The sequence below is a fragment of the Lolium rigidum genome, chromosome 3 (assembly GCF_022539505.1).
Source record: "Lolium rigidum isolate FL_2022 chromosome 3, APGP_CSIRO_Lrig_0.1, whole genome shotgun sequence".
Taxonomy (NCBI): domain Eukaryota; kingdom Viridiplantae; phylum Streptophyta; class Magnoliopsida; order Poales; family Poaceae; genus Lolium; species Lolium rigidum.
This window is the reverse complement of record NC_061510.1, coordinates 157,582,615-157,608,749: the sequence shown is the minus strand read 5'-3', so window position 1 is coordinate 157,608,749 and position 26,135 is coordinate 157,582,615. Positions and strand designations below refer to the sequence as shown.

General features: G+C 42.7%; 1 protein-coding gene across 1 annotated transcript; it reads left to right on the top strand.

The window, feature by feature from the left end:
• The first annotated feature begins 2,609 nt into the window (after window positions 1–2,609).
• On the top strand, window positions 2,610–4,061 carry LOC124698491. Its single transcript, XM_047230974.1, has one exon. The coding sequence runs from the start codon at window positions 2,610–2,612 to the stop codon at window positions 3,567–3,569; it is 960 nt and encodes a 319-aa protein (XP_047086930.1). The 3' UTR covers window positions 3,570–4,061.
• Window positions 4,062–26,135: the final 22,074 nt, after the last annotated feature.

The window sequence follows — 26,135 nt, the reverse complement described above, 5'->3', positions numbered from 1 at the left end:
TTAGTTACAATCAGAAAAAGTTTCAGTTGTAAGCCATTTAGAAAGCTCACGGGATCATGATGCAAATCAAATGAATCTAGACCCCCTTAGCATTAAACAAAAACCAAAGTTATAATGAAATCTTTGAGATGCCATTCGTCTTCAACTTCTAGACCGTGTTGACAATGCGCTGAAGTTGCCGCTTCTCCCCGACCCAGCCTAAGTTTGTTGGTTGCAGACTGGAAGTCGCCGACCGGGTTAAGAATACCACATCCGTCCCGAAGACGGAGAAGAGGGAATAAGAGTTCATGACGCTCCTTGACAATCTGAAGATCCCCACAACCAGAAAGTCCTCGAGAACCACACCACTCTCATAAACTTCTCGGCGTCGGTACCGAGATGGGAGTTGAAGTCAGGAAGACTTCATTGGACAAGACGCTTCCACCACTATCTAAGTGCCGTCCCACCAAATCTTAACCCTAAAACCAGGAAAACAGAGCTCTTCCATCGGCTTGAGCAGAGATCCACCCCCACTCCATAGCCCAAAGGCCACAGAAGCGAGGTAGATTGGCGGCGCTGCCAACGGGGGGCGGGGAACCTTAATCGTCTCTTCATGTATCTATCGGTGCGAAGGGGTACGTTTGACGGTGGATTTCTGCGTAAATGAATCTAGAGTTAAACGAAGATTTAACTTAATTCTTATTGAAGGGGAGTTAGAAAAACCATATATCTGGGATATAAGCAGAATTTAGGCTAGCCATAGTGCTAGTATCATGCATCCTAGCCCCACCAAAAATGCTGATGTGGCAGGTAATTATGGATGAGAGAGGAGATTAGAGTATCATAGGTAGATACTGTATCATAGCGCACATCACGAGAAAAGTTAATATCAAATAAATCTTGTACACAAATTTGTATTGGGATTCTACAAATCAATTAATATAGCAAAACTATGATACTAGTCTATGATACGTACTATGCATTATGGATCTAGTATCATACAAAAATATCATATACATGATACTACTATATGGTACTACTACCCACTATGACCAGCCTTATGTTTGAGAAAGATATATTCATCACCCCAAGGCCAGAAACCGCACAATGCGATAAAGCTAGGAGGTCAAAGTAGGGCACCATCGGTCGGTCCGCTGCGCCTTAAGTTCGTAGCCGCTGCGTGCGGTCCTCCCAAAAGATCCAACGCACCTTCTTTCCCCCTCTCTCTCTCCCAAACCCCCTCTCTGCTGGGAGCGCCTCCTCTAGTCCTCCTTCCATCCCCAACCTACCACGACGCTCACTCCTCGTCGTCCTCCTCCTCCGCTCTGTTGGACCCGCGCGTGGAGTAGAGATCCATCCTGAACCTGGATTGCCTCCATTTGCAGGTAATGAACGCTAACTTCCTTGGACTCTTCTGAGGGTTTTGTTTTGTTCCGTTCTCTTACTTGCTGTGAGTCCAAATCTTCCATCCTGGGATGTATTGAGGTCTGCTGTGGATTTGTTTGTTGAGAGTTGGAGTAGCAATGCTGGTTTACCTTAGAAACATTTGGGCGGCTGAACTGAACCCCTTACATTATGCCCGCCCTGGCTCCCTAGATCTTGGAGCTTTCTCTCAATTTCATTGCGTTTACTGAATAATGGTCTCAAGTGGCAGCACCCTAGTCTCAGGGGTGTACCTTTTCTTCCTCAAATTGTTGATGCATCAAATATTTTATTCTTGAGCAGAAGTTTACTCGATACATTTCACAGCTCTGCGTATCAAAGTACAACACCATTCTCTGCATAAGATACTCACCAAAGAGCCTAAATGTTCTATTTATGCAGGTCATTTGTGTGGTGAACAACCTGAAGCTCCCAGGACTGTACCTGGCACTGGCAGCATGCGGTGGTTGGGTCTCTTTGTAGACGTATTCCGCCAGGGGATGTCCTTGAACCTCTACTGCCGTGTTATTCTGTAAAATTACCGCAGTATACCTTGATTCAGAGGTCTCTGGAGCAGTTCAGGATTCCCCTTCTGGTTGGCGTTTCTGGAGCAGTACACCTCTTGGCTCATAGGTCTGCGAAGGTAGTTCAGAATTTCGCCGGGCCTTTCTGTTCCCGTAGTTGTTCGGTCAAATCTTCCGAGGAGAACGGAGAAGAGTACTGATGGTTTGGAAAGCGACGGCCCACACAAGATTCGGCGTGTTTATGCATGAGAACGGAATCGCTGTGAGAGTTATATCTTGCTTCCAGTCGTTGCAGAATTGCCAGGTAATTTGGAAATTAGTGAACAATGTTGACACTGTGAGAGTTATATCTTTGCTTTTGTCGAGAACTTCCTGTTGTGAACAATATTGACACTACTTTGTTGTTTCTGTTTTTGTAGGCCGAGTACTTCCGACACCTCCTCAAACCTGTCACGTAGTTTGACTCTGCTCTCTAGTTCTCGCTGAATAGAACTTGTGTTTGTTAACCCTTTCTCAAACATAATTCAAGTGGAAGAACATCTTATTCATCTGAATTCCTTCTGGTGAGAATTCAATCTGTTCATTCATTCATGCTGTATACACTTGTTTTATCTGAGGGATTTTCTAAAGCTCAGTTTTGTGTGTTGTCATATTCAGGTAATTCTGTTTGGTGACTATTTCTTGATGGGAGAAAAGGCCAATCCTTGGTGCCATTGGCCCAATTCTCCATGGAAATTAAATATCGACAGCTCTACAAGCAACCCCTGCCCACCTGATGTTGGTCATGATAGCACCAATTCGGTGACATTGCCCACATGTCTGAACAGCCTTGCCTACATCTACCCTGGAGTTTCTGCACCGGTGCCGTTGTTTACAGCATCTACTGCTGACAAACCTCTTCCAATGACTTCGAGGTTTGTCGCGATAATGGCCCCCTATGTAGGATCATCCATAGATGATCCTCCAAAAAAGAGATCTCTGGTTTTCTTTCAGAATGAGAAACTTACTCCAACTGCAGGTCCCTTCCTAAGGAAAGGGGCCTTGGATCCTGTGCCAGAACTGGAAGCTAGCAATGAAACTAATGTAACTGATGTTGGAGGACAAAGCACCGATGATACTCATGAGAACACCGAAGATATTAATGTGCTCTTAGATTCCGACTCGGATGAAGGGTATGAGAAAGTGCATGAATTGAACAAAGCCCCTGTGGACAATGACACCATGAGTGTAGAGTCAGTAGCCAGCGCTGGTGCTAGCGTAGGCGCTGCCCAACCATCCAAGAAGAGAAAACTCTGCTCTGGTTCCGACAGGTCTGTTGTTGACACAGCCAGCTCAGCAAGGATTGATTGTTCAATTGGACAGAGGCATCTAGGCAACGACGATGATGCGCAGTCCTGTTGCATTGGTGAAGTAGAGAGTGGCCACAAGTTTGCTCTCGCTCTGAAGGATGGAGAAGAAGCAGAAGATGACAGCCCTGATGACCGGAAGCTTAGAATAGAGAGGATACAAGAGACTGTTGCTGCTCTCAGAAAGATTGTTCCTGGTGGCGTTGCGAAAGATGCCACAGCTGTTCTTGATGAAGCAATCTGCTACTTGACGTCTCTTAAACTCAAGGTCAAGACGCTGGGAGCTGTCTCTCTCTAGCTAGCTCCTCGGTAGTTCTGAGTTTGTTCTGATATATTTGAGCTGCGACTGCAAGTAAAATTACTAAGTTGAAGGGGCCAATTCAGTCGCATTTGGTGCTTGTGACGCTCACGGGGGCAGAAGAAGGCACACACAATGGCACAAGGCTGCAGTGGTTACAGTGGGCATGTAGAGCTGCTTCAACTACAACTGGTACGCATGTACTCCTCTGGGTGTAGATAACTAAGGACCAAGGCGGCCGCCAATTCCGGCCAATTCCATCACCGCGCACCTCCTCCCCCAAAAGGCCCCTGATGGTGCTGATGGAGCAATGAGTAACCGCGACTCCATAAAGAGCTTTGGTTGAGTGTGATCCAAAGCAAAGGAGGCAGGCAAGAAAGGAAGGTGTCCATGCAAAGCGAATAGTCCCGTGCTGTATGCGTTCATGGCTTTTGAACCAAAGGCAAGATAGCGCAAGGTAGGTGTTAGTATGTTTCCTGGGGTCCAAGTCTCCCAACAAAGCGTAGTGTGCTCGCCTGATATGAGTAGAACTCCCAGTTGCGCTCTTTCCACCCCCTGCTTTCTGTTACATATACTACGTGTATGCTTTGCCTGTGCATCTTGATCTCCTGCTTTATACGCGTTGTAATGTAATGATACTCCGTCGGCTCCACTGGTGCCTCCATTATTTGACTCATTGTACGCCAGTATGGTATGGTTTTCTTTTTGCACTGTATGTAGGATCTGTGTGCACATGCGGTAAGATTTCGGATGTCGTTTCCTGACTCTGGTGTATGTTCTGTTGGGCTTGGAATCCATGAGCTTTGCGTGAATTTCTCCTGTCCTGTTTGTCATGATACCCTGCAGGGCGATCTTGAATTCGTCCGTTGCCTTTGTAATCACGGGAGGATTTCAGCCCAGCCTTGTTGAACATTAGTATACAAGTGCACAGGCAGTCAGGCACTGATGTTAGGTTTTTTGCTTCAGTGGCCCCCCTAAACTTTGGTCCTATGTGGATGGCTAGAACCTCTGGTACCCTGTGGTAGGCTAACTTATTCCTTCAACTTTGATGGTAGTGGGAGAGAAGGGGGGATACCGAAGCACACCTCCTGATGTTATGATCTATCTCATTGTCGAGTTTTTAGGTGTTGTATGGGCTTGACAATTAGGTTTTAGGTGTGGTCTCTCCCATTGTTGAGCTTGTAGGTGTAGTTTGAGTTTTTAGAGGTAGTTTCGTGGTTTCCGGTTGTTTGATTTATGTTTTTGCAAGTTGAATAAAATAATAAATAGGCCATAGCCTGGGTCTCAACCTTTCTCTCGAATAAAAATATATAAAGAGGAACACACCAAAAAGAATTAAGGAATATAAATCATTGGATCATCCAAATTGAGACTCGATCAGAATTCAGCGCTCAGAATCAAGAGGAGCGAGGAGAGACTTTGGCCCTCCGCCCGTTCATGGTGTGGTTGCGAAGACATCGAGGTGGAAGATAATACTACTAGCATGAGCGTGCCGCTTCACCTTTGGTGAGAAAGCAACGCTTTTCCAGTTTCTCGAAACGGGACGGCTGACGGGCGGGCTCCAAAGGGCTTGAAAGCTGAAACTGCAGTCATGGGCGTGGGGCGCAGCGACGGGCACGCCGTGGCGTAGGATTGGCGCCGAGGGGAGTTGCGGTGTGGAGGGGGTCCAAAGCGAGCAGAGTCATGGATCATGACGGAGACGAGCTCCTCGATCAATGGCTCATCACGCTCGTGCCTGACATCGTTGAAGAAGAGACGAGCGATTTGCGCCCGTGGGACACAGATGTGGACGATCCTCTGCGCCATGGCGCGTGCTGTAACGGCCAAACGGTGTCACTGTGAGGGCATTTCCAAGGACCCGACGCAAATGGGTGCGCGTCGCAGGAGATCCCCGTCCGTCATTGTGAGCAAGGCTGCGACAAGTTAGGTGTGTGTCTGTGTGCAGTGCTGCAGTGTGCTGCACCCAGGCGTGCTGGGACCGACGGCACGGCTGTGTGTATACCGGCCGCAGCTTTCTGCGGTGTCGCCACAGCGATTGCAAGAAGCAGGAGCAGTGGGCAGCCTCTTCAGCACGACGCGAGGAAACTGGAGTTTGCAGGACCAGTGGCCCGGGAAGAAGGCGGCGAGAAATCATGCAGCGCAGAGACACGGGTCGGATGGATCTATTTTTTTTTTCTTTCAAATTCCAGAAAGAATATGCACTTCCTCTATTCACTGATACAACATCCTTTAGCTTCAGCTCTTTTTTATAGATTCACTTGCTGTGCCATGTACATAGTTTACTTTTTGTGTATAAATTCACTAATTTTGATCCGTATTTAGTTCACTTTAAATCTCTCGATGTGTTCTCCGACCATGTAAACACTTTCATAAACAAGTCACGATGCTCTACAAGTTGTAGAGATAACCATGAATGAAACGTAGCTGTGCACCAGTAAATAACCTGCATAAGAGAAAAAAATATTATTAAAAAGCTTTTTATTTATACGCAACCAAAGAGACCAAATAATGGCAGTCACTCCTGCCCATAATAAGTAGTTTAAACATATGATTCACACTAGTAAGCCAATTGTTGAATATATTCGTAATGTTGCATGGTGGGTATAAGGTGAAACCAATTTGGATGATTGACCATGTAGATCTAGAAAATTTGTACAACAAGAATAAATGTTTAATAGTCCCGTCATGGTGACAGAAGACACATTTTTATACTTACCCATCAATTGTATTTCGCGAGGTTGTTTGTAGTGAGAATTATACTCGACGAAGATACTACACAAAGACCTTAGATTTGAGCGGAATCTTCATCTCCTATTTTTTTGTTATTATGAACTTGCACATCTGGCTATTAAAGCTTAGTAAATGAAATCTATAGAGAATTTATTACTCTCATGTAGGTATCATCGAAACTCATTGGATCCCAACGTCAATTGGACCAAGTCCAGATATTACATCAGACGTTATATCTGGTGGTGAAGTTTTCAACACCTTAACGAGTGTGTAACTTCTGTAGCTCACAATATTGTATTGAGCTGAATATTGTTTCCAGAACGTGGCATTATCTAGTCACTTATCCTCCTAAGATCTTATATTTGAGCCATCCCTAGCTAATTGAGAACGAGCCGTATGGAAAGAAAAATCGTCATTAGGCCAGGCCAGAAGGGTGAGTAACGTGGTTTCCAATAAACAAGAGACAATGCACATGTGACAACACACTTTCTCTTTAGAAGATTTTGCCACACCCCATCTTCTAAAAAAAATCCTCAAAAGATATTTACCAAGGGTGGCTTTCTTCTTGACCTTAAAGTCATGAATTCTAAGTCATCATTGGTCTTTAGGGCGGCAAACCACACTCCGCTTAACCAGTCGATATTTTTTATTTTCACTATCTTTTTGCCAAAATAATCTTGATTGGAATTAATCCAACCATTTTAATGATCCTTTTGGGAGTAAGAAGAAAGATATCTTTTTTTTGCACAAAGGAGGGCATCGGGGGCGCCAAATTCATTCAGCTCAAAAGCAATGTACAACATGTATTACAATTCTCTGCATATGGATATTTTGCAAAGCTAAAACTAGAGGGCAATTATTTTGAGAATGAGCTGAACTAGTACAACTACTGATAGGCATAGACTGATTCTGTCTAAGTGCCTGTTGTGAGCAATCGTGAGCAATACCATTGATGTCCCTCTTGATGTGATATATGTTGGCCTCGAGATCCCTTGAAGCCTTCTTGTAGTGTGCTATCTGCTGTCTTAACTCCCAAGGGATAGTGGCATCAGAGATCTTCACTGAAGCTGCTGCTCTTGCAAGTGTTAAATTATCAGTGAGAAAAGTAGCTGAAGAAATGTTCATATGTTGAGCTAATTGGGCAGCAAAGATGAGCGCATCTGCTTCAGCAACAAGAGGAGAAGGAGCTTTTGGCATGGAAGCTTGAATAAGAACTTAAGATTCTCCAGAATCGTGTTGAAGGTGACAGAAGACTTCAATTCCTGAAGCAATCCTTCCATGAAGTCCTGGAGCTTTCCTAGTTTTCCAAACGACATCTGTATAGATTTTGTTGCCATGAATTAATAAATCCAATTTGATCGTCTCCCCTTGTGTGAGTTCATCCTAGTGGCCTGCCGTGTGTTGATTCTTGTGGCATATGTTGTTCTTTGTAAACCTGTTCGCCTGGTACTGCAAAATATTCACTTTCTCCAAGTTTTGATTAATAGCATTGGCCATATGCTGAATTTGCTTTGGATGACACTCTTTCCTGTTAAAACGGCTATCATTTCTAGCTTTCTAAATACACCACATAAAAGTTAACATATTATTGAGATTGGCATGTGGGTGATACAAATTTATATTTTTTCCAAAATTTGAGTGCGAGTGTCAGCATTCGAGATTAACACTTCAGTTCTGATGAACCAAGGATCAGAGAACCAAGCTGCTTTTGAGAAGCCACATGTGAAAAATAAATGAAGATCATCTTCTTCAACTCCACATCTGTTGCAAAGTTTATTAATGTGCTTGCCGTACTTACCTGCTCTTGCTCCGGTTGGCATGGCTTTTGAAAGAAATCTCCATCCGAATGTTTGAACTCTTGGCACCATAGTCTTATCCTTCCAGATTTGGTTGAGAAGAATTTTTGTTTCACCATTAACCTGCCTAGGCTTAGGCTCGTCTTGATCCTGCAGAAATATTTGAGACAAGCCCAATATGCACTTTTTGAATTACATTTACCTGAAGGTGTGATCTTCCAACATAGAATGTCCTCTTCCTAAGATCCAATGATGGGAGTGCTTTTTTATGTTCCCTTCTATAGGTTGCTGGAAAAGAGAATCTATAAGTTGATCATTTCATGCCTGTTGGCTTGGCAACCATAAGTTTTTTACATTTGCAGGGTAAATATAATTCTCATTTTGAAGATTTAAAGAAAGATATCATGTACAATACCATATTACTTACTAGTGAGTTAGTGAGAACCAATATTCCTCCCAAAGATAATAGTTTACCTTTCCAACGACTACTTTATCTTAATTGTAATTTCTCCTCCACCAATTTCCATTCGGCATTTACAATTCTCTGATAATGAATCAGAATACTCAAGTAACTAATCAGAAAATGTACTTTTCCGTAGCCAAATAACTCGGTGTACAGATTAGCATCGTCTTGAGCCTCACCGGGGCAAAAAAATTCACTCTTCTGAAAATTAACTTCAGGTTTTATGTATTTTTTATATCATATTCCATAAATATGATTATATCACTGGTGTATTGTAGGATAAATAATCCACCATAAAAAACTTGAGGAATCACATCTTTAGTTTTACCATCATTCTCGGTACGCTCAATCATGACAATAAGCATATAAACCACTATATTAAATAGCACTGACGGTAATTGGTCGCCTTGTCTTAACCCCTTCTTCAGCTAGAAGTATTTTCTAATGCCATCATTGATTTTAATTGCAATATTACTCATGACACAAAGTTATGAGTTAAAGGACGCCAGTGCGCAGAAAAACCATTGATTCTGGGAGTCTACTGACTGACTTCATGGTAAGCTTTTTTCGAATCAATTTTTAAATTACCTCATTCAACTTTTTCCTATGAAGTTTGTGAACTGTTTCATTAAGGATAACCATCCCATCTAGGATGTTACAGACTTGCATAAAAGTATTTTGAGACGGATGAACCACATGATATGCCATTGTGTCTAGCCCGATTATAACCGAATATTTAAAAACTAACATTAAGAAGACAAATAGACCTATATTGTTGGATCATGTCTGCTTTGTTAACCTTAGTAATAAAATAATCTCACCAAAATTTAGGCAAGAAAATTCTAGTTTTCTATTATGAAAAAAGTTGAACAGCTTTAGAAGGTCAGATTTGATGACATCCAAGTTCTAGTAGAATTCAGCTAGAAAACTACCTTGACTAGGGGCTTTGTTGTGTTTCATTTGATTTTTTTTTTACTTCCTCCTCAGGAATAAAGTGTAGTAAGTAGGTTATTTTTCTCAGTTGAAACCTTGGGTATGTCGTATGTTTGGGTCTCATCCATATTGAAGTTGCCTTCCTCGAAACAACGAACAACTCTTTGTAATAATTTGTAATATTCAACTTTAATTGCTCATGGCCCTTCACAATTCCTTCATCCCAAACCAGAGAATGAATAAGATTGTTCCTATGTTTGCCGTTAGCAATACTATGAAAGTATCGTGTATTCTTATGCCCTTCTCGGTATGAATTGGGCTTTAGAACGATGTAACCATTTGAGCTCCTCTCGCGTATGAGTTGTGCTATCTGCGCATTTGTTTGTCTTTTGAGCTCAGTTTCATGTGCAGAAAGAGGAAGAACTTCATCTAGCTCTTTGAGACCACCAATAACTAACGAAAGTCGCTGCTTTTCTTTGTTGACCATACATGTTGTGTGTTGTCCCCACCCACCAAAGTGTTTACGTGTCACACATATTTTGTTGTTCCACCTCTGCATTGGGTAACATCGAGAAACATGTGTTTCCCACACCTTTTTGACCTTGTCCTGAAAGCTCTCACAGTGTAACCATCGAAATTTAATTTCGAATCGACGAGTGCACTGTGGTATAGGCAGATGCTCAATATATTCTAGAGCCTGTACCGACACCATAGGAATATAGATTTTTCATCTTGAGAATGATATCAGTCCGCTAAGTTCAGTTTGGCTATTTTCCTTTTTGTTGCCTTGGCGACTTGGCGTCATGAGCATTTTCTTTCTTTATGTGCATCTCCGTCTCACGGTCTCCTTGCGTTTGTTCCTCCTCCTCCTCCATGCGTGGTCTAGCTATTTTAGAAGAGCATGTCGAAATCATCTCTTTCGATAGACGAAACAAGTGTCCGGACAAAAACATGCGAGCAATATGAAAATCATTTCTATCGGTGCCGGAAAAAATCCAGCCAAAAAGGGGAAAAATAAACTTATGCCATCTACAAGTGTAGACAATAAAACTAATCCTTATTTCAACCATTTAAGAGGGATCAAGATTAGCTAGTAGTTGAAAAACTACCCGCTCGCGAAAAAACCTACCCTGCTATCGCGACCCGCGCCGCCTCTGCGGCCTCTCCCTAGCCCCCCTACGGTACTCTCCCCTGCCATCGCCGTCGGCGTGCGCCGCCAGGCGTTGCCCGGGCGGTGCCGGCGGTGGCAGGGATGACTCTACCCGTGGCACAGTCGGGGGAGCGGGGGCCTTGGGCTGGCGACGGCGGCTTTCAGCCGGCGGCGGTTCGGTGCGGCGGTGTGGTTCCCGCGCGCTGGGTGGTGCGGAGATATAGCGGCGCCGCTGTTAGCGGCGGATCAGCGCGGTCGGGAGGGGCGGCGGTTCCAGCTTGGCCCAAATCTAGGCCCCTTTGGGCCCGGTCTTGGCTAGGGCGGGGCGGAGCTTCCTTGCTCGACGGTGGTGCTCCCTGAGCGTAGATTTGGTGAGTTGGCGATGGCAGGGTGGTGGCGGCGCTACGGCCGGCTGATGCAGCACGGTGGCGGGGACTTAGCGGGCTAGTGTGGGCCCGGTCGGGCCAGTAGGGGCCTGGTTTGTCCTTGCTTCCATGTCCGGCCGGCAACCGAGCTGGCGGTTGGAGGCAATTCCATTCCCTGGCTGTGGTGCTGCGACCCCTGGCCATGTTGACTCCCTCCTCCTCTTCTAGGCCTTGCGTCGATGACCATAGGGAGACGGCGAGGATGACATCAAGACCGTGGTGGCGTGTGCTGGTGGGCGGAAGGCTAGGCGGAGCACTTTGGATCGTCCGGGACGGTGGTGGTGGGGTTGGGAGAAATCCATGTTGGCTTGTCTGACACCGACACAGTGGCGCCTGAGGGTGCCACCTTACCTTTCTGAAGGGTGTCGGGTGTACCCCCTCCCCAATCCCTTTCGCGTACCGGGGGAAACCCTAGGATTAGTCCGGGCTACAGCGGCGTCGTCGTCGTTCCCCTTGCTGAAGGTGTTGTTTGGTATGCGGCGATTCGGAGTGCTAGGTGCGTGGTAGGACTTCTCCGGAGGGCGCAACGGTTGCGGGTCGTTCTCGTTTTGTCGATGTGCTGGTGTTGGCATTCTTTTTCTCTTTCCTTTCTTTGTAGTTTTGTTTGGGCTTGGTTATGCTGCGGTCCAGCATGCTTCTTGTATCGTGTGGTTGCTATATTAATATAGCGGGACGAAAGCCTATTTCAAGCATTTCAACAATTTTAATGACGCAATTGCATGCACTTATATACCACGTGGATAAAAAAAGGGTTACCATCATCACGACTATCAGAACCTACTATCTACTAGTACTGCGTGGAGACAACAAGATATTGTTTCTGAAAACATTACATTTCGAATCTTCTTCTTCGAATTTTTAATAATTTTTAAACACCGGAGGATCCGTGAATTTCTTTGGCGGCGCGGCGCCCCACGAGGGCGTGTCCCCATCCATCCACCGGCGCGGCAATGCACGGGCACGCCTCGGCCTCATCTGCGCGTGTGGCGTGCGTCGGCGTGCATCCAGACGTGCCGCGCGCCATGGCTTTTAAGTTTTAAGAGCAATTCCAATAGTATAGCTAACTGTTGGCTATAACAAGATATCATATCATTTGTAGTCATCATATAGCTAACATGTACAATAGTTGGCTATAAAAATGTAGTACTTTACTAATATATGGCCCACTTTTCACTCTCACAAAGTGCCTAGGAGCACGTGCAAGAGCTGGCTATTGCATAGTAGCCCACCTCCCTTCTCTTTCCTCCTCTCTCTCCTCCAACTCATCTAAAATATATTATTTAATATCTTATAGTCAGCTGACTGGACTCTATTGTACTTGCTCTAATCCGGCGTGCATGCTCTCTGCTGTCTGTACGTCTGTGGTTCCGTGCGTGCGTGCGTGCTGGGAGCGCGATCGAGGAGGGAAAAGCTGGGCGTGCTGTTGGTTCTTCTGCCGTCCTATTATTGCAGGGGCCATATGCTGTCTGAATGCCTCGTTTTGGCCTGCAAAAAAAAAAAAAAAAAAAAAAAAAACTGCTTCACGTATAGTATCGTGTTTACGGAGTGTTTAGCTTCAGCTCAAAAGCCAATCGAAGCTTAAGCTCCGTCCAAGGTTCTCCTTCGCACTCGCCTTATTAGAACATCATCTTGGTGATAGAAAAGGTAGAGATCTTCCACGGTACATTGTATGACACCATTGTTCGCAACACAGTTAAGGCTCGATGCGATGCTTTCACAAAAAACCCATTCATGTGGTTCTTTCTTAATACAGTTTTTAAATTTTATTTTACTGTTTTTAAGGTTTGCTCCAGTATGTATCAAGGATAACCTGGCACGTAGGAATTGACAAAGTTGCAATAAGTGTTTTTTGTTTTTTTTGTATTGTTTCTCTCCTGCCCCTTTGATGGAATATAATTGTTTGGTGTCTTGTATATTTGACTGATAATATCGCTCCTACTAATATTACTAACATGTTTGGTAATGGTATTGATAGAAATGACAAAGCTAGAATGCAATTTAGAAGTTGACATTAGAAAACATAAAGAAAAGTTGATGGAAGAGTATGACGCTCTTGATATCATGTCAGAAAATCATCTCATCACTCATGCTGATCACATCCTCAGAGAGTTAAATTCTTTTTGGATAATGGAGGAAACTAAAGCTATGTAAAGATCCATCGATAGAAATATCCTGGAAGGAGATAGAATTACACCATACTTTCATGTTGTAGCTAACCAAAGAAGAAGGAAGAAAATGATTCATGGTTTGGATGGTCTCGATGGCCCTAAACTGATATTAAAGGCGTGTTTAAAATTGCAAATGATTATTACAAGGATCTCTTTAAATAGGAAGAGAGGCCTGATGCGATTTTTTTAATAATACGATTTTTTAATTAATTCGGAAAATAACACGCGTTTCAAATTTATTTCAAAAGTGTGACCCTATCAGACACGCGGCGCCCGATCCGCTCGCGGCGCACCGATCGGAGGACTGAAAGCCGACAGAAGGTGTCGGGGGACCCCCGACATGCCGACCGGCCCTGTGGCCTGGCATCTGACGTGGGTCCACTGATCGGGGGCCTGTAGGCCGACGAGGCGTGGCATCTCGTGCTGACGCGCCCGGATCCCTCCTCTCTCTCTCTCTCTCTCTCTCTCTCTCTCTCTCTCTCTCCTTTCCTCTCCCTGATGCTGCTCGACGAACAAGCAGTCCCTCTCGCCGGCCAGCTCCACCTAATCCTCGCTTATTACTGCTAATTGTGTATGCTTATGAGAGCATGCATAGATTATTAATTAGGTTAGTTTATATTCGTGTGGTGGATTAGTTATAATTTGTTTTTCATCGGTTAGTTGTTGATGCGTACCAATATTTTTTTGGTTCCGCAAAGATGTCCGATATAGTGAAGTTTGTTTTTTACTACGGTATGGGTAATGTCCGATCAAATGATATGTGAGTTGACCTTAGTGAGTTTAAGTATTTATAGATGGATTTTACTGCCCCTAAAACATAGACAATGGAGCAGCTGAAGGATTGGTTGACATCATTGTTCCGGCTTAATCCGGTGCGTGTGCATGCATTGTGGACTAAGTCAACGTCAACCATTTGCTGGTATCTGAGGCGGTAGAGGAGATCTCTAAGTGGGTCGGCTGGTTGAAAGGGTGTGAAAAAAGAGGAGCTTGCCTTGTCGCTTTAGTGCTTCCCGTGGTGAAGGAGGTCGCTCCTCCTGAAGGAGGTTATGGTGGCGGTGGTGGTGGTTACGAATCAGGGCAGAGCAGTCAGGTACACGGTGTTGGTGGTGATTACGAGTCTGGACAAAGCGATTATGCACATGGTGGAGGGGATGGTTATGAATGAGGGCAGAGTAGCCATGCAATAGGCGAAGAGGGTTATAGTGGATATACTGATGGTGACAAGGAGAGTGGCGACATGCAGCAGCAGATGGAAGAGGAAGATACAGATGATGAAAGTGATGTCGATGAGTCGGATGAGTCTGATGAGGACGTGCCTATTCCTCCAAGCTAGATGCAGGACTTTTCATCGTTCATGAACGTGAACGATGAGCACGATTCTTCTTGGGAGTGTGACAAGAACAACGTCGCCAAGGGGGACAAGTTTCAGGATAAGAGACATCTGTAGGAAGCAATAATTAAGTGGGCAATGCAGGCGCAAAGGTAGTTCAAAACAACTGTGTCATCTGGGAAATATTTGACAATGGAATGTGTTGACATTAATTGTCCTGGAAGAGTGCATGAGTATCTTCCAAAGTTTGACATAACCTCGGTAGTGAGCGACTTTGTGCAGCACACATGTGTTATTCCCAGCATCCCCGAGGATCATGCAAATCTTTCTTCCACTCTTATAGCTCGGTTGTTGTACACAGAAATAGTGGAGGGTCAAGCCATGGAAGTAAGGGCTATACAAAAAAAATGTTAAGAAGCATCACCATTACAAGATTTGTTAAGCGAAGGCTTGAAGGGCTAAGCAGATGGCGCTGGAGATGAGATTTGGTTCGTTCAAAGACGCCTATGACTCTGTAGTCCGTCTTCTGCACACGTTGCAGTTGAGGAATCCAGGCACATATGTAAATATCCAAGACCTGTTCCTGCATGAGTATCCAAACGTAAGGGGTCTGCATCGAGTCTTCTTCTCTTTCAGTGTTTGCATCGAATCTTTCAGGCATTGTCGACCAGTGTTATGTGTAGATGAGACGTTTCTCACCGGGCAATATTGACCGCCATTGGGCAGGACGACAACAATCCGATCGTGCTAGTCGCTTTTGCTTTTGTGGAGAGCGAAAACATGGAAATCTGGTTATAGTTTTTCAGGCAGTTGAAAATACTAGCAATTTTGAAGGACAAGCCCAATGGTGACGGCTGTTTCAAATCAGTTGACGACCGGATTTACTGCCTGATGGCGCGTGAAACACACGTCTGTTGGTGTGATGCGCACAGCAGTAAGTTTTCCCTCAGTAAGAAACCAAGGTTATCGAACCAGTAGGAGTCAAGGGCCACGTGAAGGTTGTTGGTGACGGAGTGTAGTGCGGTGCAACACCAGGGATTCCGGCGCCAACGTGGAACCTGCACAACACAATAAAAATACTTTGCACCAACTTAACAGTGAGGTTGTCAATCTCACCGGCTTGCTGTAAACAAAGGATTAAACGTATGGTGTGGAAAATGATGTTTGTTTGCGAAGAACAACAAAGAACAGAGTTTGCGATAGATTGTATTTCAGATGTAAAAGAATGGACCGGGGTCCACAGTTCACTAGTGGTGTCTCTCCAATAAGAAATAGCATGTTGGGTGAACAAATTACAGTTGGGCAATTGACAAATAGAGAGGGCATAACGATGCACATACATATCATGATGACTACTATGAGATTTAATTAGGGCATTACGACAAAGTACATAGACCGCTATCCAGCATGCATCTATGCCTAAAAAGTCCATCTTCGGGTTAGCATCCGCACCCCTTCCAAGCATTAAGTTGCAAACAACGGACAATTGCATTAAGTATGGTGCGTAATGTAATCAACACAAATATCCTTAGACAAAGCATTGATGTTTTATCCCTAGTGGCAACAACACATCCACAACCTTAGAACTTTCTCGTCACTATCCTGCATTCAATGGAGGCATGAACCCACTATCGAGCATAAATACTCCCTCTTGGAGTCACAAGTATCAACTTGGCCAGAGCCTCTACTAGCAACGGAGAGCATGCAAGAACATAAACAACACATATATGATAGATCAATAATCAACTTGACATTGTATTCCATATTCATCGGATCCCAACAAACACAACATGTAGCATTACAAATAGACGATCTTGATCATGATAGGCAGCTCACAAGATCTAACATGATAGCACAATGAGGAGGAGACAACCATCTAGCTACTGCTATGGACCCATAGTCCAAGGGTGCACTACTCACACATCAGTCCGGAGGCGATCATGGTGATGTAGAGTCCTCCGGGAGATGATTCCCCTCTCCGGCAGGGTGCCGGAGGCGATCTCCTGAATCCCCCGAGATGGGATTGGCGGCGGTGGCGTCTCTGGAACTTTTTCTGTATCGTGGCTCTCGGTAATAGGGTTTTCGCGACGGAGAGTATAAGTAGGCGGAAGGGCAGAGTCGGGGGGCGCGCGAGGGGCCCACACCATAGGCCTCTCCTTGGCCGCGCCGCCTTGTAGTCTGGCCACCTCGTGGCCCCACTTCGTATGCTCTTCGGTCTTCTGGAAGCTCCGTGGAAAAATAAGACCCTGGGCGTTGATTTCATCCAATTCCAAGAATATTTCCTTTGTAGGATTTCTGAAACCAAAAACAGCAGTAAAACGAGAACTGGCGCTTCGGCATCTTGTCAATAGGTTAGTGCCGGAAAATGCGTATAAATGATGTAAAGTGTGTATAAAACATGTGAGTATTGTCATAAAAGTAGCATGGAACATAAGAAATTATAGATACGTTTGAGACGTATCAAGCATCCCCAAGCTTAGTTCCTACTCGCCCTCGAGTAGGTAAACGATAACAAGGATAATTTCTGAAGTGACATGCTATCATAATCTTGATCAATACTATTGTAAAGCATATAAGATGAACGAAGTGATTCGAAGCAATGGTAAAGACAATGACTTAAACAACTGAATCATATAGCAAAGACTTTTCATGAATAGTACTTTCAAGACAAGCATCAGTAAGACTTGCACAGGAGTTAACTCATAAAGTAATAAATTCTTAGTAGAAAGTTTTGAAGCAACACACAGGAAGATATAAGTTTCAGCAGTTGCTGTCAACTTCAGCATGTATATCTCATGGATAATTGTCAACACAAAGTAATATGATGAATGCAAATAAGCAAATATGTAGGAATCAATGCACACAGCTGACACGAGTGTTTGCTTCTAAGATAGAAAGAAGTAGGTAAACCGACTCAACATAAAGTAGAAGAAAGGCCCTTCGCAGAGGAAGCATGGATTACTATTTTTGTGCTAGAGCTTTTATTTTGAAAACATAGAAACAATTTTGTCAACGGTAGTAATAATTCATATGTGTTATGCATAAGACATCCTATAAGTTGCAAGCCTCATGCATAGAATACCAATAGTGCTCGCACCTTGTCCTAATTAGCTTGGATTTACATGGATTATTATTGCATAACATATGTTTCAACCAAGTGTCACAAAGGGGTACCTCTATGCCGCCTGTACAAAGGTCCAAGGAGATAGATCGCATTTGATTTCTCGTTTTTGATAGATCTCAACTAAGGACATCCATACCGGGACAACATAGAAAACAAATAATGGACTCCTCTTTAATGCATAAGCATTCAACAACGAGATAATATTCTCATAAGAGATTGAGGATTAATGTCCAAACTGAAACTTCCACCATGATTCATGGCTTTAGTTAGCGGCCCAATGTTCTTCTCTAACAATATGCATACTCAAACCATTTGATCATGATAAATCACCCTTACTTCAGACAAGACGAACATGCATAGCAACTCACATGATATTCAACAAAGGTGAAATAGTTGATGGCGTCCCCAGGAACATGGTTACCGCTCAACAAGCAACTTATAAGAAATAAGATACATAAGCTACATATTCTTTACCACAATAGTTTTTAAGCTATTTTCCCATGAGCTATATATTGCAAAGACAAAGAATGGAATTTTAAAGGTAGCACTCAAGTAATTTACTTTGGAATGGCAGAAAAATACCATGTAGTAGGTAGGTATGGTGGGCACAAATGGCATAGTTTTTGGATCAAGGTTTTGGATGCACGAGAAGTATTCCCTCTCAATACAAGGCTTTGGCTAGCAAGGTTGTTTGAAGCAAACACAAGTATGAACCGGTACAACAAAACTTACATAAGAACATATTGCAAGCATTATAAGACTCTACACTCGTCTTCCTTGTTGTTCAAACACCTCACCAGAAAATATCTAGACTTTAGAGAGACCAATCATGCAAACCAAATTTCAACAAGTTCTATGGTAGTTCTTCATTAATAGGTACAAAGTACATGATGCAAGAGCTTAAACATGATCTATTTGAGCACAACGATTGCCAAGTATCAAATTATTCAAGACCATATACCAATTACCACATGAAGCATTTTCTGTTTCCAACCATATAACAACGAACGAAGCAGTTTTCAACCTTCGCCATGAACATTAAAAGTAAAGCTAAGAACACCAGTGTTCATATGAAACAGCGGAGCGTGTCTCTCTCCCACACAAGGAATGCTAGGATCCGATTTTATTCAAACAAAAATAAAAATAAAAGCATACAGACGCTTCAAGTAAAGCACATAAGATGTGACGGAATAAAAATATAGTTTCACTAGAGGTGACCTGATAAGTTGTCGATGAAGAAGGGATGCCTTGGGCATCCCCAAGCTTAGATGCTTGAGTCTTCTTGAAATATGCAGGGATGAACCACGGGGGCATCCCCAAGCTTAGACTTTTCACTCTTCTTGATCATATTGTATCATCCTCCTCTCTTGACCCTTGAAAACTTCCTCCACACCAAACTCAAAACAAACTCATTAGAGGGTTAGTGCATAATCAAAAATTCACATATTCAGAGGTGACATAATCATTCTTAACACTTCTGGACATTGCACAAAGCTACTGAAAGTTAATGGAACAAAGAAATCCATTCAACATAGCAAAACAGGCAATGCGAAATAAAAGGCAAAATCTGTCAAAACAGAACAGTCCGTAAAGACGAATTTTTCAGGGGCACTTAACTTGCTCAGATGAAAAAGCTCAAATTTAATGAAAGTTGCGTACATATCTGAGGATCACGTACGTAAATTTGCAGATTTTTCTGAGTTACCTACAGACGGGGCTACTCAATTTCGTGACAGCAAGAAATCTGTTTCTACGGAGTATTCCAATTCTAGTATCAACCTTACTATCAAAGACTTTACTTGGCACAACAATGCAACAAAATAAAGATAAGAAGAGGTTGCTACAGTAGTAACAACTTCCAAAACTCAAATATAAAACAAAAGTGCAGAAGTAAAATAATGGGTTGTCTCCCATAAGCGCTTTTCTTTAACGCCTTTCAGCTAGGCGCAGAAAGTGTGAATCAAGTATTATCAAGAGATGAAGCATCAACATCATAATTTGTTCTAATAATAGAATCATAAGGTAACTTCATTCTCTTTCTAGGGAAGTGTTCCATACCTTTCTTGAGAGGAAATTGATACTTAATATTCCCTTCCTTCATATCAATGATAGCACCAACAGTTCGAAGAAAAGATCTTCCCAAAATAATGGGACAAGATGCATTGCATTCAATATACAAGACAACAAAATCAACGGGGACAAGGTTATTGTTAACCGTAATGTGAACATTATTAATCCTCCCCAAAGGTTTCTTTATAGAATTATCAGTGAGATTAACATCCAAATAACAATTTTTCAATGGTGGCAAGTCAAGCATATCATAGAGTTTCTTAGGCATAACAGAAATACTTGCACCAAGATCACATAAAGGATTGCAATCAAAATCATTGACCTTCATCTTAGTGATGGGCTCCCAACCATCTTCTAACTTCCTAGGAATAGAAGTTTCAAGTTTTAATTTCTCTTCTCTAGCTTTTATGAGAGCATTTGTAATATGTTTTGTAAAGGCCAAATTTATAGCACTAGCATTAGGACTTCTAGCAAGTTTTTGTAAGAACTTAATAACTTCAGAGATATGACAATCATCAAAATCTAAACCATTATGATCTACAGCAATGGGATCATTGTCCCCAATATTTTGAAAAATTTCAGCAGTTTTATCACAAACAGTTTCAGCAGTTTCAGGCAATTTTGCACACTTAGCACTAGGAATAGAAACATTGACAACACCAATTATTTTACCATTGATAGTAGGAGGTTTAGCAACATGTGAAGCATCAACATTACTAGTGGTGGTAATAGTCCAAACTTTAGCTACATTATTCTCTTTAGCTAGTTTTTCTTCTCTTTCTCACCTAGCGTGCAATTCAGCCATCAATCTAATATTTTCATTAATTCGAACTTGGATGGCGTTTGCTGTAGCAAATGACTTAATATCTTTATCTTCTTTAGGCATAACTTTCAATTTTAAAAGATCAACATCAGCAGCAAGACTATCAACCTTAGAAGCAAGAACATCAATTTTACCAAGCTTTTCTTCAACGGATTTGTTAAAAGCGGTTTGTGTACTAATAAATTCTTTAAGCATGGCTTCAAGACCAGAGGGTACACTCCTACTATTGTTGTAAGAATTACCATAAGAATTACCATAACCATTACAATTATTAGAAGGATATGGCCTATAGTTGTTACCAGAATTATTCCTATAACCATTGTTGTTGAAATTATTATTTTTAATAAAGTTCACATCAACATGCTCTTCTTGAGCAACCAATGAAGCTAAAGGAACATTATTAGGATCAACATTAGATCTCCCATTCACAAGCATAGACATAATAGCATCGATCTTATCACTCAAGGAGGAGGTTTCTTCAACAGAATTTACCTTCTTACCTTGTGGAGCCCTTTCAGTGTGCCATTCAGAGTAATTGATCATCATATCATCAAGAAACTTTGTTGTGGCGCCTAAGGTGATGGACATAAAAGTACCTCCAGCAGCTGAATCCAATAGGTTCCGCGAAGAAAAATTCAGTCCCGCATAAAAGGTTTGGATGATCATCCAAGTAGTCAGTCCATGGGCAGGGCAATTCTTTACCAAAGATTTCATTCTTTCCCATGCTTGGGCAACATGCTCATTATCCAATTGCTTAAAATTCATTATGCTACTCCTCAAAGATATAATTTTAGCGGGAGGATAATATCTACCAATGAAAGCATCCTTACATTTAGTCCATGAATCAATACTATTTTTAGGCAAAGATAGCAACCAATCTTTAGCTCTTCCTCTTAAGGAGAAACGAAACAATTTCCGTTTTATAATATCTCCATCTACATCCTTATACTTTTGCATTTCACAAAGTTCAACAAAATTATTAAGATAGGCGGCAGCATCATCAGAACTAACACCAGAAAATTGCTCTCTCATAACAAGATTTGGTAAGGCAGGTTTAATTTCATAGAATTCTGCTGTAGTAGCAGGTGGAGCAATAGGTGTGCATAAGAAATCATTATTATTTGTGCTTGTGAAGTCACACAACTTAGTATTCTCAGGAGTACCCATTTTAGCAGTAGTAAATAAAGCAAACTAAATAAAGTAAAGTAAATGCAAGTAACTAATTTTTTTGTATTTTTAATATAGAGAACGAAAACAAGATAGTAAATAAAGTAAAGCTAGTAACTAATTTTTTTGTGTTTTTGATATAAGGAAAAGCAAACAAAGCAGTAAATAAAATAAAGTAAAGCAAGACAAAAACAAAGTAAAGAGATTGGATGTGAGAGACTCCCCTTGCAGCGTGTCTTGATCTCCCCGGCAACGGCGCCAGAAAATATGCTTGATGGCGCGTGAAACACACGTCTGTTGGGAACCCCAAGAGGAAGGTGTGATGCGCACAGCAGTAAGTTTTCCCTCAGTAAGAAACCAAGGTTATCGAACCAATAGGAGTCAAGGGCCACGTGAAGGTTGTTGGTGACAGAGTGTAGTGCGGCGCAACACCAGGGATTCCGGCGCCAACGTGGAACCTGCACAACACAATCAAAATACTTTGCCCCAACTTAACAGTGAGGTTGTCAATCTCACCGGCTTGCTGTAAACAAAGGATTAAACGTATGGTGTGGAGAATGATGTTTGTTTGCGAAGAACAACAGAGAACCGAGTTTGCAGTAGATTGTATTTCAGATGTAAAAGAATGGACCGGGGTCCACAGTTCACTAGTGGTGTCTCTCCAATAAGAAATAGCATGTTGGGTGAACAAATTACAGTTGGGCAATTGACAAATAGAGAGGGCATAACAATGCACATACATATCACGATGACTACTATGAGATTTAATCAGGGCATTACGACAAAGTACATAGACCGCTATCCAAGCATGCATCTATGCCTAAAAAGTCCACCTTCGGGTTAGCATCCGCACCCCTTCCAGTATTAAGTTGCAAACAACAGACAATTGCATTAAGTATGGTGCATAATGTAATCAACACAAATATCCTTAGACAAAGCATTGATGTTTTATCCCTAGTGACAACATCACATCCACAACCTTAGAACTTTCTCGTCACCGTCCCGCATTCAATGGAGGCATGAACCCACTATCGAGCATAAATACTCCCTCTTGGAGTCACAAGTATCAACTTGGCCAGAGCCTCTACTAGCAACGGAGAGCATGCAAGAACATAAACAACACATATATGATAGATCAATAATCAACTTCACATTGTATTCCATATTCATCGTATCCCAACAAACATAACATGTAGCATTACAAATAGACGATCTTGATCATGATAGGCAGCTCACAAGATCTAACATGATAGCACAATGAGGAGGAGACAACCATCTAGCTACTGCTATGGACCCATATTCCAAGGGTGAACTACTCACACATCAGTTCGGAGGCGATCATGGTGATGTAGAGTCCTCCGGGAGATGATTCCCCTCTCCGGCAGGGTGCCGGAGGCGATCTCATGAATCCCCCGAGATGGGATTGGCGGCGGCGGTGTCTCTGGAACTTTTTTCGTATCGTGGCTCTCGGTAATAGGGTTTTCGCGACGGGGAGTATAAGTAGGCAGAAGGGCAGAGTCGGGGGGGGGGGGGCGAGAGGGGCCCACACCATAGGGCGGCGCGGGCCCCTCCTTGGCCGCGCCGCCTTGTGGTCTGGCCACCTCGTGGCCCCACTTCGTATGCTCTTCGGTCTTCTGGAAGCTCCGTGGAAAAATAAGACCCTGGGCGTTGATTTCGTCCAATTCCGAGAATATTTCCTTTGTAGGATTTCTGAAACCAAAAACAGCAGAAAACAGGAACTGGCGCTTCGGCATCTTGTCAATAGGTTAGTGCCGGAAAATGCGTATAAATGATGTAAAGTGTGTATAAAACATGTGAGTATTGTCATAAAAGTAGAATGGAACATAAGAAATTATAGATACGTTTGAGATGTATCACTGCCTGCCTCGGCCATCAGGAAACCACCCGGGCCACTTTTGAAGTAAATTTGAAACGCGTATTATTTCCCAAATTAATTAAACAATTTGTATTATTAAAAAAATTGCCCTGATGTTAGGCTCGCTAATGATTTCTTCTATTTGGGTGAGAAAGTCGCCCCGTGAAGAGATTGTAATGCAAGAAGGAAGTAGGAAGAAATTAGAGAAGTTGTGTTTAGATCCTATGCTGATGGAGCTCGAGGACGTGATGGTCTATCCTTTATATTTTATCAACACTTTTGGGATATGCTCAAAAATGACTTGATAGACCTCTTTGAAGACCAATATAATGGAAATTTATACCTATGCATACAAAATTTCAGTCCATCCTTTATGTTTTATTAGCACTTTTGGGATATACTCAAAATAAATTGATAGACCTCTTTGAGGATCGATATAATGGAAATTTAGATATATATATACTTAACTTTGCCATGATTACCCCGATCCCTAAAGAACATGATGCTAGCGAAATGAAAAAAAAGACCAATTAGTGTCCTTAACTACATTTTTTTCACTAAGGTACTTACAAATAGATTTACTAAAGTTATTGATAGCTTGATCTCTTAGCAACAATTGGCCTTCATCAAAGGAAGATCCACTCTAGAAAGTGTAGGAACTGCATATGAGATAATCCATGATGTGCATAGAAATAAAAAAATAGGGTTTAGTATTTAAATTTGATTATGTGAAAGCCTATGATATAGTTAATGAAAGGATATATATGGTTAACTTATTGCTAACTAGGTGTGGCAACCTAAATGATGATAAAATGTACTTCAAGCACGAAGGATATCACAATAGTAAATAACAATAGAAAATATCTCGGATAGAAATAACCAAGGCACGCAGAGACGAAGATATATTCATGTGGTCCTTTCCTTGGGAGAAGGTGAAAGGATCGTATGCCGCACCTAGAGGGAGGGTGATTAGGTGCTACCCAATTTTTAGTTCTTTTTCAATTAAGGCTTGACACAAAGGTAATTTCTCTAGATATGCAACTATGTAAATTTACCTAGATGACAAGGTATACAACTAAGCAAGATATAGCTAGACAAGATATAATAGTGCAATTAAGGATAGAGGTAACCGATAGTGGACGGGGAGACACGGAGATGATTCCCGTAGTTTCTTCCTTTTGAGAGGAAGTATGTCTACGTTTGGAGGGGTGTGATCACCACAAAGGCCTAACCAACGCCACTAAGGCCTCACCAGATCTCATGTGAGCAATGCCACAAAGGCCTAGCCCACTTCCACTAAGGGATTTCCTCAAGGCGGAAATCGGGCCTTTACAAGGTTCTTGGGGCACACATCCACAACTGAATCGGAGGATCCCAGTAGCTGTAACAACACAACAACAACAACAAAAACAAGAACAAATCAACCACGAGTAACCATGGTTTCCAAATGGAACCCTAGCAAAGGGGCCCTCAAGCAAATGAGGGGGAAATGTAAATCGTTTCGGTGAAGATGTAGATCGGGGTCTACTCCTTCGATTCTCCAAAGATCGAGAGTTTTGGATGGTTGAAGGAGGAGATCAAGTGAATCTTGTGTTTTCAAATGGCTCAACAATGGTGGATGAACTTGTGAGAGAGTGAGAAGCTGAGCTTGAGGAAGAATGGGGGTATTTATACCCCCCACGAAATCGAGCCGTTGCAGGATATTGAGGGCAGAAAATCCGGCCTAAGTATGGGTCGGATAATCCCCCCCCCCCCGGATTATCCGGTGCAGATGAAAATATCCAGCCAAATATCCAGTCGACATCCAGTGGCTTCGGAGCTTAAGTCCTTAACCATTTTTCAGGGGCCGGATATTGTGCAAATATCTGGCCCCGGAGTATTCGGCCTAGAGCATTTTCCCCGCTTCATTCTTCTTGTTTCTCAACACAAATTCAATCACTAATAAGTTCTTCACTATATCAACGCACATTAGTGTATCACACATGTTTTCATCAAACACACAGAACTATAATTAGATAGATGTTCTATGTCACGCTGGAGAGGCGTGTGATCCCACAAAGGACTTTCCCACGCCACGAAGGATCACCTTCTTTTCTGAGCCTATACCATAAAGTAATAACTCAATCACTAGTAGTAAATTTTAAGGTAGTCTCCAAACCCCACAAACTTTCCATGGGGCAAACACAAGCCGAATGCCTCCGGGTGACCCTAGCCACCTGGTGTTTCCCATGAACCCAAGAGTAACAAGCAAACTCAATAAACTCAATGGGGAAAGCAATATGTCTTGGTGGAAACGTAGATCGACACCTCATCTTGCTTTCTACAAAAGGTATTTGGATTTGGTTGGGTAGAATGGGAGATCCCCCCAGATTTGGTGTTTCAACAATGGAGAGAGAGAGAAAGCTGAAATGATTGAAGTAAATGGTTGACCCCACCTCATCAAGGAGGAAGAAAGGGTTTATATAGTCCAAGGGAGAAAATCAATCTGTTTGGAAAACTCTGTGACGCATC

What these genes read in the sequence shown, in the direction of transcription:
- LOC124698491 (XM_047230974.1), top strand. Translation starts at nt 2,610, where the DNA reads ATGGGAGAAAAGGCCAATCCTTGGTGCCATTGGCCCAATTCTCCATGG.